Below are 12825 nucleotides of genomic sequence, written 5' to 3'. Positions count from 1 at the left end.
GAAGCTGGCCCCCAAGCTCTCTTCCCTTATTTGGCCACTTCCTCCTCCTGAGACTGACTACCAAGGCCCAACTATCAAAGTATTGAAGTCCAGCAATCAAAAGCCCCCTTTGGCTCACCTAATTAACACGCCCAATTAAAATTAAATATCTCTCTCTAACATGGGGTTTCCCATTTTACCTTTATAAACCAACATTTGTCTATGGGCCACATCTGTTTCCTCTCCATCCAGAGGCAGTCGTTTGTCCCTCCAGGACAAATATCCCTGCCCTCTCTCCCTCGTTCCCTTTCCCTTCTCTATCATCCTATAGCTCCTGTCTTTGTCTCTTATTCCCTACCCTCCCTCTGTCCCTCTGGGGCAAAAAGATCTCCTTTGTGCTGAGAACTTGGTCTTGGGGGTCCTGAGCCAATACTTTTCCTTTCACTGATTTTCTTCCTCCCTGCTTCCATCCCTCTCTCCCTCTCTCCCTTCCTTTCGTGAGATTAGACTGGGGTTATGGGTCATTCACATTATATATCAAGTTCATGTGTTATCACCATAATTGTTAATGTGTGAAGGCAATACAGACCCCATCTAAGGGTAGGGTCAGCATCTTATACCACCTGCTGTACTCAGTTCCAGGAAAGACCTCAGGAATGTGCCATGACAACTCAAACAGATACATGTGGTGATATTGTGTTCCCCAAAATATTGTGCACCCTAATAAACTTATCTGGGGTCAGAGAACAGAACAGCCATAATATTAAACATAGAGGTTAGGCAGTGGTAGCACACGCCTTTAATCCTAGCATTCCAAAGGCAGAGATTCATCTGGATCTCTGTGAGCTCAAAGCCACACTGGAAACAGCCAGGCATGGTGACACACGCCTTTAATCCCGGGAAGTGATGGCAGGAAGCAGAAAGGTATATAAGGTGTGAGGACCAGGAACTAGAGCCTGGTTAAGCTTTTAGGCTTTTGATCAGCAGTTCAGCTGAGATCCATTCAGATAAGGACTCAGAGGCTTCCAGTCTGAGGAAACAGGATCAGCTGAGGAATTGGCGAGGTGAGGTTAGCTGTGGCTTGTTCTGCTTCTCTGACCTTCCAGCATTCACCCCAATAATTGGCTTCAGGTTTGTTTTTATTAATAAGACCTTTTAAGATTCATGTTATAGATAAAGGGCAGTATGCTCCTGCAGACATTCTGTCTGCAGTTTATGGCCCTTGAAGATGTCTAGATAATCCTGATGAGCAGTCCAGATAATCTTGTTCTTCGGGTTGTGGTTCCCCGCCAAAAGTCTAACCCAATGGTTTCAAATGTGGCTTCGTGCTGAAAGTCTAAACCAATAGTTTCAAAAAAAAAAAAAAAACAAAAAAAAAAAACAAAAAAAAAACCTTGCTCCATACCCCTTCTACCCAATCCCAAATTGCCAATTCCCAGCTTGTGGTTTTTCCCTATAAAAACTTTCTACACCTGGGTTCATGGCCCCTGCCACATTTCCTTCCATCTGCTGTGCAGTGGCCCAGGTTGAACCTGAATAAAAGGACCCTTATGTGCTTGCATCGGAAACCAGCTTCTTGGTGGTCTGTGGGTGTTTCCAGAAACGGGTGTTTTCATTCACTTAGTATGGGATTATTAGTATTTTTCTTTCTTTCTTTCTTTTTTTTTTTTTTTTTGGTTTTTCGAGACAGGGTTTCTCTGTGGAGCTTTGCGCCTTTCCTGGATCTCGCTCTGTAGACCAGGCTGGCCTCGAATTCACAAAGATCCGCCTGCCTCTGCCTCCCGAGTGCTGGGATTAAAGGCGTGCGCCACCACCGCCCGGCTATTAGTATTTCTTTTATGCTTTGAGTTATAATGCAGTAGGACTTGCTTTTTGCTCAAGCCGTGTACACTTTTATGTCTTGAGTAACTTAATGCGAAGGCAGGTGACCCACTTCTCCTTAACATCAGCATCCTAAGGGAGAGAGGTCTTGTCTCAGGTCTAACGGGATTCCCAGTCGGTCCTTCTTTGCCTCCAGCCCCACTTCCTAGTTTCCCGGCGGCCCGCCCACCGCGGAGCGGAAGTGGGCGCCCCGCAGGGCGGAAGCGCAGGGCGGGGCGTGTGCCCTCTCTTATAGCCCGCCCCTCCCTTACGGTTGCGGCCCCACCTCTCCGGCCCAGACCGGAAATGAGGTCAGAGAGGGAAACCCGGGCTAGGAGCTTCGGCCCCCGAAGGCGGCGCCGGGTACGAGCGGCTGCGGCAGCCGGTGAGGGGAAGGGTGTTCGTGAGGCTGGGCCCGCGCCGGGCGGCCTCCGGGCTCCGGGTTGCGGCGGGGTGGCCCAGGGCACTGCGGGGCTGCGGCGAGTGACCCAGGGTGGCGGGGGGGCCTTGTTGCCCTAGACGCGTCTCCCGAGCCTGGGCGCCGAGGGTCGGGCCGCCTCTGTGACGACAGTGCCCTCGGCTCTCGCTGTCCCTTTGGTGGGCGACAGCGAGAGCTCGGGCTTGGCCTCCCGAGCAGGGGTCTCCCTAGCCCTCGAGGAGGGGCTGGGCATGGTGGAGAGTCCTCGGAAACACGGCTGGCTTTTCTCACCTTTGTGGTGGTACCGTGATCCCCCCCCCTGCCTTCCCCATCGCAGAGGGAACCCAGTCACTAGGACGAGATTGGAGACCGTCTCTGCCGTAGACAGCTGACCCCCGGTCGCGGGTGAATCCCAATGAGAAGTTGCCTCTTGCCTCCCCTCCTCCCGTCACTGATTGGGAGGCTCGGTCGCTGCTTTGCGGCCCACCAGCGTCCTGTGAGTGACTCGGAGCAGGGTGTCTGGGGTCTGCTGAGAGTGAGTGAGCCTGGAGGTGCGGGTGTACCAGGGTTCCCTCTCTGTCCCCTTTGAGGCGCAAGGATTCTGCGCCAGCGTTTGAGGACACTCTGTTTAGGACACTTGTCCCACGTTAAAAGTTTGTGCAGTTCTGAGTTTCAAAGCCGTGGTTCTTTATTAGATCGCGGTTCCCTCGTGTGTTATCTATCTGCTTTTGTAAGGCTTTTGACACTTTGAGGAAGTTTGTTTGGGTGGTAGTTTTGGAGCTAGGTGGCCCCATTGCTCTCACAGATGTTGTTGACACATACGCCAGAAGACTTTTTCTGCCTTTGAATTTGTTGACATTAGGGACCCCGTGAGAACAGTTTTTTAGAAAGCCCTTTGCAAAATGTAAACTGCGTGAAGGGAACTATGGTCTGAGCTCAGCTTTAACCTCGAATTATGGCTGAGATGTACTTTGGGCTTAACACGAGCTGGGGAGAAAGTGCTATTTTAGTATACAAAATTGAGGTGTTGCATGGATGGTATTAGACATTTCTTTTGAAAATGAAAAATTTGAAAATTGCCTCTACTACTTATGCCTCGAAAGGGTTGATTCTGGTAGCCAGAAATCTTACTCTACCCTTCGTACCCATTTTAGTTTCATTTATGTTCTGCTTTTGTGCAGTTGGCACTAAAGCACATAATTAGGGTGACCAGGATGAGTAATCTCAAAGCCCTATACTAAAATAATCATAATAAATCATAATAAAAGGGTCATATTCTACAGTATTCTATATCTAGTAACTTCCAGGTGGCAGTCGGTATGGTAGTAACCAGATGTGGGCTTTCTTTTTTCCCTACTTGGGTAACTACAGATTCTCTGACTATGAACACTGCAAAGTCTTCCCAATAGGTGCCACTCAGCCTTTTGTCTCCTCCCTACCGCAAGCAGTTTTAGGAGGTATCCCAGACCACAGCCTAGCCTTCCATTGTGACTGGATCCCGTCCGGTGATCCCTTAGCTCTACCATAGTGTTGAAGTTGTGTGATTTGCTGTTCCTCTCTGGTGAGATACTTTCTCATGATCAAGCAACCAAGGGACACATTTACTTGGAGAAAAGAGGAAGCTCTGTTTGTTTTTGCTAATGTCCCAGTTGTCATCTGGTGAGCCATTGAATATGTTGATTTCAGGTATTTAACAAGGGCCAGGCACCTTATATTTGTGGCTTAAGGGTGCATGGATGTTAGAAACAGAATGGTAAGTGTAGCTGGATTAAAAGAGTCTATTATCTATAGCCAGGCAGGGAGCCACACTGCCGTTATAAAATTGCTCTATAAAATTACTGGAAAACAGCAGGTCTTTTCAAGCTTTTCGTCTTCTTTTTTTTTCTTTTTTTTTTGTGTGTGTGTGTGTCAGATGTGGCCTCATGGATGAGCTGGTACACGACTTAGCCTCAGCCTTGGAGCAGACCTCTGAGCAGAATAAGCTTGGTGAGCTATGGGAGGAGATGGCCCTGAGCCCCAGGCAGCAGAGGCGGCAGCTTCGGAAGCGCAGAGGCCGGAAGCGCAGGTCTGACTTTTCTCACCTGGCAGAGCATGCCTGCTGCTTCAGTGAAGCCTCAGAGTCAAGTCTGGATGAGGCCACCAAGGACTGTCGAGAAGTGGCCCCGCTCACCAATTTCAGTGACTCTGATGACACAGCGGTGGCCAAACGCCACCCAGCCCTCAGTGCCATCATTAGGAGTAAGCAACATTCGTGGCACGAATCTGACTCCTTTACAGAAAATGCACCTTGCAGACCACTCAGGCGCCGGCGGAAGGTGAAGAGAGTGACGTCAGAGGTGGCTGCCAGTCTTCAGCAGAAGCTGAAAGTGTCAGATTGGAGCTATGAGAGAGGCTGCAGGTTCAAGTCGGCCAAGAAGCAGCGTCTGTCGCGCTGGAAGGAGAACACCCCCTGGACCTCGTCAGGCCACGGGCTGTGTGAATCGGCAGAAAGTAGGACTTTCCTAAGCAAAACAGGAAGGAAGGAAAGGATGGAGTGTGAGGCCGAGGAGCAGAAGCAGGGCTCCGATGAGAACATGTCAGAATGGTGAGCTCGCCCTTCCGAAAGCGGAAGGTGTCCCTGGTGAATTGGGCCGAAGTGCAAACCCCCAGTCTTGCCATGAGTTCCGCTCTCCTCTAAGCTAGCCACGCTAGTGTTGCCTTGTGGCCTTGTGGCTTCCCGTAGTCAGCTGGTGGTTGAGCTCTGGTTTACAAAGCGTCATTCATGAGTCTAGTTTGCTTTGTGTGTAACAGAAATAATTTCATCCTAAAATTAACTTCAAACATGGACTTTAAATGCATAACCAAGAATTTGTCTTAAAAAATAATTTGCTGTTTTCTATACCATTCAGTTCATACAAAGCTACTGTTGTTTAGAGCCAAGGTATCAGCAAGGGCTAGTGTTGACAGTTGTGACAGAGAAGGCATGCAGGTGCCGGGTCTAGGCAGTTTGTAAATAAAGGGAAGCTATGTGTGCTCTTTAAGAATCATGGCTTAGCTGTGGTGGCACACATCTTTAATCCCAGCACTCAGGAGGCAGAGGCAGGTGGATCTCTGTGAGTCCCAGGCCAGCCTGGGCTACAAAGCATGTCCCAGGACTGTTACACAGAGAAACCCTGTCTCAAAAAAACAAAACAAAACAAAGAATCATGACTTTATATACTTTGGGACTATAATTCTGTTTTCTTCTAGTTATAATTTGACTATAATTAAGTGCATTTCTGTGTGTGTGTGTCCGTGTCCGTGTGTGTGTCCAAACTCAGGTCGTCAGGCTTGGCGGCAGGTGCTTTCACCTACTCCCTGAGCCATCTTAATCTGTCCTTGGGTGTTCTCCAATGGCAGACGTTTTAGGTTGTATGCATATATAGTGAGTTTTGAAAATGACAGTATGAGTCCCTTTAATCTTGTATCACATGTGATAAAGTACTCTGATGGATGCATGTTTAAAATGTCAGTGTAGTTTTGATAACTCACTTCTCTCCAAGTCAGATCGCCCTGAAAACATGGATACTTGGCAGCTTGCTACTTTAGTGTTATTACTAGAGTTAAGATGTGACCTCTCTGTGAGGATGCCTTTGGTGTTTGGGGCAGTTTTTTGTGGCACACTGCAGGATGGTCTGCCATCTTCCCCTCTTCCTGTATCCCTTCAGATGCTGTCAGTGGTGGCCACGAGGTGGGTTGAGCGCTGCAGGTTTGCTGAGTACTCTGTGGTAGGCACTGTACTGCATGCCTGCTGGGTATTCCTATTTATTCCTTACATTCTACTGTATGGTAGAACCTCATTATTTGTATTTTTAGAAGAGAAAACTAAGTTTAGAGTTTGAGTAATTTGCCAGGGTCACCTAGTGTCCAAACTGAGAGTCAAACCTGATTTCCAAACTCACATTTCACCAGGTTTGGTGGCCTGTTATGTTTTACAGCTGTAGCACAAGTAACCTTCCTTAGGACCTTGTTCTTCTGAAGTTTCCACCCTCAAAGACATAAAGCTTAGGTCCACCAAGTAAGCCTGTGTTGGTAACAGGACAAGCTATGTACGTCTGTATGCTTCCTCTTTTTCTGAATGGTTTTTCATTTAACTTTCCAACTTTTTCTTACTAACTGTATTTTGCCAGTGTGTTCAGCTTGTTGAGGTAGGCTCACAATTTGACTCTTGAAATTTTCTTCTAAATTTGATTCTTTCTAAGGCCTATTTATCCAATTTATATATAGTTTTTGGATTATAAAGGCACTCTTCCCCCTGATTCATACTATTTTTAATCAAACAAGAATTGCTTAGCCAACTTGAAGCGTTTTATGATTCTGAAACCTTTTGTTGAGGCATTCAGGTTAGCTGTAAGATCAAGCATTTACATCTGAGACACTTACAATTGAGAATGGAGAATTAAAATAACCTTTTAGAATGTTGCTTATGTCTTTTTCTTCCCCAGAATTTCTTGTTAAACTGAAGGTATTGTGTGTGCTAGAGACTGTCAGCTGTCTTCTCTAAAAAAAAGAGAGACCCTTGTGCCCTCACTTCCAACTTTTAAGATTATTGAAACAATGGACCCAAAAGAATTAAAATTTTCTCAGGAGTCCCATGCTAGAGCAGGGAGAGGCTGAAATCCTAGTACTGACCAGAGGAGGCATTTGCCTTCTGGGAAGAGATTTCACTCGGTCTGGAAAGCTTATCTCACAGTTAAGTTAATGTGTATATTTCCAGGGTTATTTCATCCAAGATGGTTAACACTGTTACATGGAGACCCCAGGAGTTTCTCTCCGTGATTTTGGCCAAACTGTAAATAATTCTATTTTTATTTTATCAGTTTCTGTTTCCCACTTTGTTTTAAAATACAGGGAAACTAGGTGGCGGGATTACAGTAACAGTAATGGACATGCACTGAGAAAGTCTTTGAAAAGTTCTAATTGAATTGCTGGGCATGGTGGCACTTTCTTGTAGTCCCAGCAGTTGGGAAGTAGAGGCAGGAAGAGCAGGAGTTCCAGTTACTTAGTAAGTTTGAAACCAGCCTGGGCTGTACGATACCCTGTTTTTAAAAATAAATAAGTAGAGTCAAATTTTTAAAGGAATGCGAAATCACTCCTTAACTTGACTCCATCTATCTGTAGTTACAAATACTTGTATTTTCCTCCTTAATGCATTCTGTGAAGAGAAGGATGCTTCTTATTCTCTGGCATCAGAATCTGTTCAAACTTTCCTCAACAGTGAAGTGAAATAAAATCTTTCAATTTTCAAGCTGCTCTTAATTATGACTTATTTTTATTTTTATTTTTACTCATTATTATTATATTATTTTTTAGGATAGAGTCTTTGCCTCAGGATGACCTTCAACTTGAAATCCTCCTGCCTCAGCTTCCTAAATGTTGGAATTACAGGCTTGTGGTTTGTTATTTGTTTTGCTTTGGTGTTGGGAATTGAACTCAGAGCTTGGTGCATGGTGGGCAGGTACTCTGAAACTGAGCCTCATACCCAACCCTACCCTTGGGTATTAAGCATATTTTATAAACAGGGCTAACATTAGACTGCAAATAGAAAATAGTTATGATTTGTATATTACTCTCTGTTGGTTAGTTGATCATGCTAAAATTTCCCTACACGTGTTTTAAAAGAAGTCCTTTCAAGAATCCCTGTGGCTGTTCTTAATGAAGCTGCTTGGCTGTGCCATGGTTCAGTCACATAGAGATCAAAGTGTGGAACTTTATTTCCTGTCTGTCATGTTGAGGGTTCTCCCCATCAGCCATGGAAACTTACTAACCTTGATCCACCTTGTAAAATTACTGAGATAAGAAGCTGATTATTAACCTTAGCCTAGTCTGTGGGTAGTGTTTTAAGAAACTATGTATTAAGTGTTTTGGGTTTGGTAATGTATATGTTAATTGGCTTTATTTCTAGTTTACTTAAATTCACTTACTGCTAATAACTTAAAATTGCTAACAGTTTTAATCCTTGGTGCTGTTTCTTTCTGCTTTTCTTTCTCTGTTCTTCAGTTGTGTTCCAGCTAAGAACTGTGAGGATGTAGAAATAGGTATGACATAATAGCTTTATTTATGCAGCATAAAGATCAAGTTATTACTGTAATGTCTTCTGTGTATTTATGGGAGTGAATACAAATCTTGTAAAATTCCTTCCTTCCAGTCTTCATTCAGATTTTCTGAATATCACTTACTCATTAGGTGATGGAGCTTAGCCTGGTTTTCTCTGCTCTTCAGCAGCACATTGTTTGTTCCTCTTGAATGTAGTTTAGTTCTTTTATGAGCAAATTGCTTGGGTGATGGCCTAAAGTCCCATCAGGAGCCTTCTTCAGGTGATGGATTAGAGGCCGGTCTCATAGGAAAGAAAATAGTCCCTTGTCTTGGAAGGCAAATGACAGAGATGGAGTGCTAGACCTGTCCCCTCCTTCCCCAGCCCAAGCTGACCTTCTGCAGCCCCTTGGTGCTTCTTGTTTTCTTATTTTTATAGAAAATCAATATCCCTTCTGACACAAACAATAGCTCAGAAGCAAGAATAAATGGGAGAAAGCTGAGATCTCTGTCCATCACCTCTCACTTTAACTGCCCCAAACTCTTTAATTATGAGTGTGCTTTGCTCCAGGTGTTTGTGACAGTGAAATTGCTAAATGAGGACCATTTTAACCAAAGATTGGGTGATCAATAACCTTCTATAGCAGTAGCTTGTTGGATCAATAGCATTCATTATTTCATGGTTAAGGTAAGTAGTCTCCTTTGCAAGTGGAGGTCATTAATCAGGGGTTACTGGGGCAGTGGAAAGAATATATGTAGTGTTGGATGTTCTGCTTTTCCCTTCTGTAAACAGAGATGCTGACCAAGTACATGCTTACCTTTTCTGCAATTGGCAACATTCACCAAAAGGTATCGGAAGACTAGCACAGACTGCTTATATAGGCTTAACATTCACCAAAAGATATCGGAAGACTAGCACAGACTGCTTGTATAGGCTTAGTCTAGTTCTCGTAGTGCATCCTTAGAAACAGCCAGAAGATTCTTTGAGAGGCACATGTGATATGACTGTATTTGAAGGTCTCTTAGAGTCTCCCTCCCAGAAAGAGCTTTGCTAGAAAGTACAGAGCTAAATAGTAAATATATAATATTAAAGAGCAGAACTCTGTGGATTATTTCACTGAGTCCCAAGTTCTAGGTTACTGCAATGATTAGGAATTCCAGCATGGCCTGATGACCATTACCATCATCACAGAGCTGAAAGAAATAAGCTGCAACACTTCTAACGACCCCTGACACATGAGATCCTGTGCTTCTTAGTCTACCTGCTATTGTGACTTGTGAATTTGTATTTTAAAAGGCATCGAACAAACAGCTTCAACTACCTACTAAAATGCTTATGAAAAATTAGACATTTGGGCCAGCAAGATGTCTCTATGCATGAAGCTGCCTGCCATCAAGCCTGACAGTGTGAGTTCAGTCTCCAGGAACCCTGTGGTGGAAGGAAGGAACCAGTGCCCTACAACTTGTCCTCTGACTTCCACATGTACTGTGGCTCTTGTTTCCCCCTGTGGCACTCATCCCCCCATCAGTCAATCAAACAAATGTAATAAAAGCTAAAAACAGCAGGGAAAAAATGAAACATTTGCATACCCACATTACCAGAAACCAGGACTCAGAGTTGGCCTATCAGCAAGGCTTCCTCTGCTGCAGGCTGGTATACTGTGGAACGTAATCTTGTCAGTCTGCCCTGGAAAGGCAAGGCCCTATGTACATTCTCACCAGGCAGCCCAGGGTTCAGAAATGCAAAGATGGCTAGAACTTCTTAGGTGGAATGTTGCTCTGTCCTTCACTTCCAACCTGTAACTCTGAATTTTCTGTTTGGGGTATACTTGGATAGGGCAGTCTGGTTTTCTCCGTGTGTTTTGTGTTTGTGTCTAAGAGACAGTCATGGGAAGTTGAGCCTTCAAGCATACAGTTTAGTATTGTATGGCCAGAAAAGAAAAAAATCCCTCTTGGTAGTGCATTTTAGAGATTGTAGCATTTCCTATGCCTCAGTTTGTTACAAATTCCTGGGCTGTGGTGGGGTGAGAGTCAGGTAGTGAGGGTAGGAGATGGTCCAGTGTCTGTTGAGACCTGTGTGAGCTGAAAACCCCAGTAGCCCTGGGATTATGTCAAGGCCGCCTCATGCCTATTGGTCAGGTGTGGGTCTGAGGCATATATGTATACTTTCTGTGGACAGATAGGAACCAGTGGCCTTTGGATAACTGGAAATAATCCCCAAATTTGACGAATAAGATTACATGAAATTAAAAAGCTCCTACACAGCTAAAGAAATAATTACCAGAATAGAGAGAGCCTTCAGGATGGGATGAAATCTGCCATCTATTCATCTGATTAATATCCAGAGTCTACAGAGAACTCAGAAAATTAAACACCAAAATAAATAATCCAGTCAGTAAATGGGCATATTATTTGAGTAGACAGTTCTCAAAAGAAGTACAAAATTCCAGTAAATATGTGAAAAATGTTCATTACCCTTAGCCATCAGGCAAATGCAAATCCAAACTACATTGACATTCATTCAGTTTTACCTCAGTCAGAATGGCTGTCACAGAATCAAACAAGAGCAAGTGCTGGCAAGGATGGGGTTGGGGCACTCAGGCAGTTTGGAATGTGAATTCGTGTAGCCACAATGGAAATCAGCATGGAGGCTCCTAAGAAAATTAATGATCTAGCTGTGGCATTCCTGGTTATATACCTGAAAGAATTCATGCCAACACAGGACAGAGATACTTGTATGCCCATGTTTGTTGTGACACTGTTCACAATAGTCAAGTTACAGTCTCAGCCTAGCTGATAAAGAAAATACTGTTTACAGAAATAATGGAATATTGTTTAGCTGTTAAGAATAGTGAAGTCATATCATTTGCAGGAAAATGGCTGTTAATGGAGGTCATGCTAAATGAAGTCAGCCAGGCTCCAAAAGACAAACATCACATGTGGTCTCTCTTGTATGGAATCTAGACATTTTACAAAAAGCCTTGAAAGCAGTGAGGCAACCATTTGGGAAGAGGAAGAGGCAGGGGCCCAGGATGGGAGAAGGCCATGGGAGGGGTGAATAGGAGCTAGGGATGTGGTATGCAGTTATGAAGATACCATAATGAAATAGGCTGTTTTGCACAGTGATATATGACTAAAAACATACGAGAACATGAAGTCAGAGGAATTGAATTAAATTCTGTCGAGTTTCATTTATTTAAAAGAGAACTATTACAAATAATTTGGGACATGTTCACTTAAAGAAAAAAGAAAAGACAAAAGAGGCTTTTGGACACATTCTGTAGAGTAAGGGAAAGGGGACATTGTTCTCAAACTTCAGAGGCAGAACAGCCCTTTGAAGACTGCAGTGGGAATCAGAAGAATATTTTAGGAATATTCACCAGGATACAAAAAGGTAGACCCATTTTGAAATGGGAAACAGAGAACTGGAAGGTGACTGCTCAGACAACCAGTATTTGGGAGGAAGATGCACAAGGACATTTAAGGTGTAATTGTAATTACAAAATGAAGGACAGAAATTGAATTGATGATATGGAAAACTTTGGAGTCTTCCCAGAATGCAGATGGCAGAAATACTGGTCAAAGAGGACATCAGGTCTGGAGGACAAGAGACTAGAGGCCCAATCTGTGCATACATTCTCCCAGAGAAGAGACCAGGGGACTGGAAAAGAAGGGCTTAAGAGATGCAGCTGATGGGGGAAAATTTCCTAAACTGAAGAAAAATTAAACCTAAGTTTAAAATGGAGAGCTAATGAAAACAGTTCTCTCCCATACATGTCCTGGCAATCTTTTATGTTCTGCATTGGCAGTCTGGGTGGAAAAGGTATGAAGACAGATCCTGAAAGCATTGACAGTACCATGGCATTCATCCTCAGTGATAAATGTGAGGGGCTGTATTTGCTGGCAGAATTTTGAGGAGAACAGCATTGTTTCCTTCTTGTATATAGAAAGGATAAATTTCATGTGGAAAGGCAACAGAAAGTCTCAGAAATAGGGTTAGAGAGAGGGCTCAGTGGTTAAAAGCACTGGCCACTCTTTCAGGGGACCCAGGTTTGATTCCCAGCACCTACATGGTAGTTCACAACCACCTGTAACTCCAATGCCAGGGTGACCCACTACTGACCTCTGCAGGTACCGGCATGTACATAGTACACATCATACATACAGGCAAAACACTCATACGCATAAAAAATAAGATGTTTTTCTAAAAGAAAGTTTCAGAAATGTAGGCCTCTTAAAAATGGGCCCTTATCCTCCTAAAGGTGAATTGCTATTAATCCTGCAAATAGGTAGACAGTGCATTAAAAAGATGGGTGGGCTTCTCTGAGCTTAGCCACCAGCCTAGTGGACCCAGCAAACTACGCATTTGTCCTAGTCCCTTTCTGGTCACGTGAACTGGGCAGGCTGCTGGCCTCATTCTTGGTGCCATCTAGATGAAACTGAACACAGACTCACTACCCGGGAGAGCTGTCTCTGAGTGACCTTGTGTTCCAGTGTATGGGTCCAGGTTCATGATG

The 12825-nt window shown here is 44.2% G+C and overlaps 1 protein-coding gene across 6 annotated transcripts in view; it reads left to right on the top strand.

Annotated features, from left to right (window-relative positions):
- The first annotated feature begins 2081 nt into the window (after window positions 1-2081).
- Gpatch2l (G-patch domain containing 2 like) overlaps window positions 2082-12825 on the top strand; it is a 52855-nt gene continuing 42111 nt past the window's right edge. For 4 of the 6 annotated variants that reach the window (XM_052739234.1, XM_052739228.1, XM_052739235.1 and 1 more), the window contains exons 1-2: window positions 2097-2224; window positions 4170-4841. In XM_052739234.1, the coding sequence (XP_052595194.1) occupies window positions 4180-4841 (662 nt within the window). In that variant the 5' untranslated portion in view covers window positions 2097-2224; window positions 4170-4179. Of the gene's footprint in view, window positions 2225-2635; window positions 2754-4169; window positions 4842-12825 lie in introns of those variants that run through there. The other 2 variants (XM_052739229.1, XM_052739230.1) reach the window with 2 other exon arrangements.

This window comes from Peromyscus californicus, unplaced genomic scaffold, assembly GCF_007827085.1.
Source record: "Peromyscus californicus insignis strain IS unplaced genomic scaffold, ASM782708v3 Scaffold_15__1_contigs__length_86483966, whole genome shotgun sequence".
Classification (NCBI taxonomy): domain Eukaryota; kingdom Metazoa; phylum Chordata; class Mammalia; order Rodentia; family Cricetidae; genus Peromyscus; species Peromyscus californicus.
The sequence above is the reverse complement of the archived record's forward strand: the minus strand, read 5'-3'. Positions and strand labels throughout refer to the sequence as shown.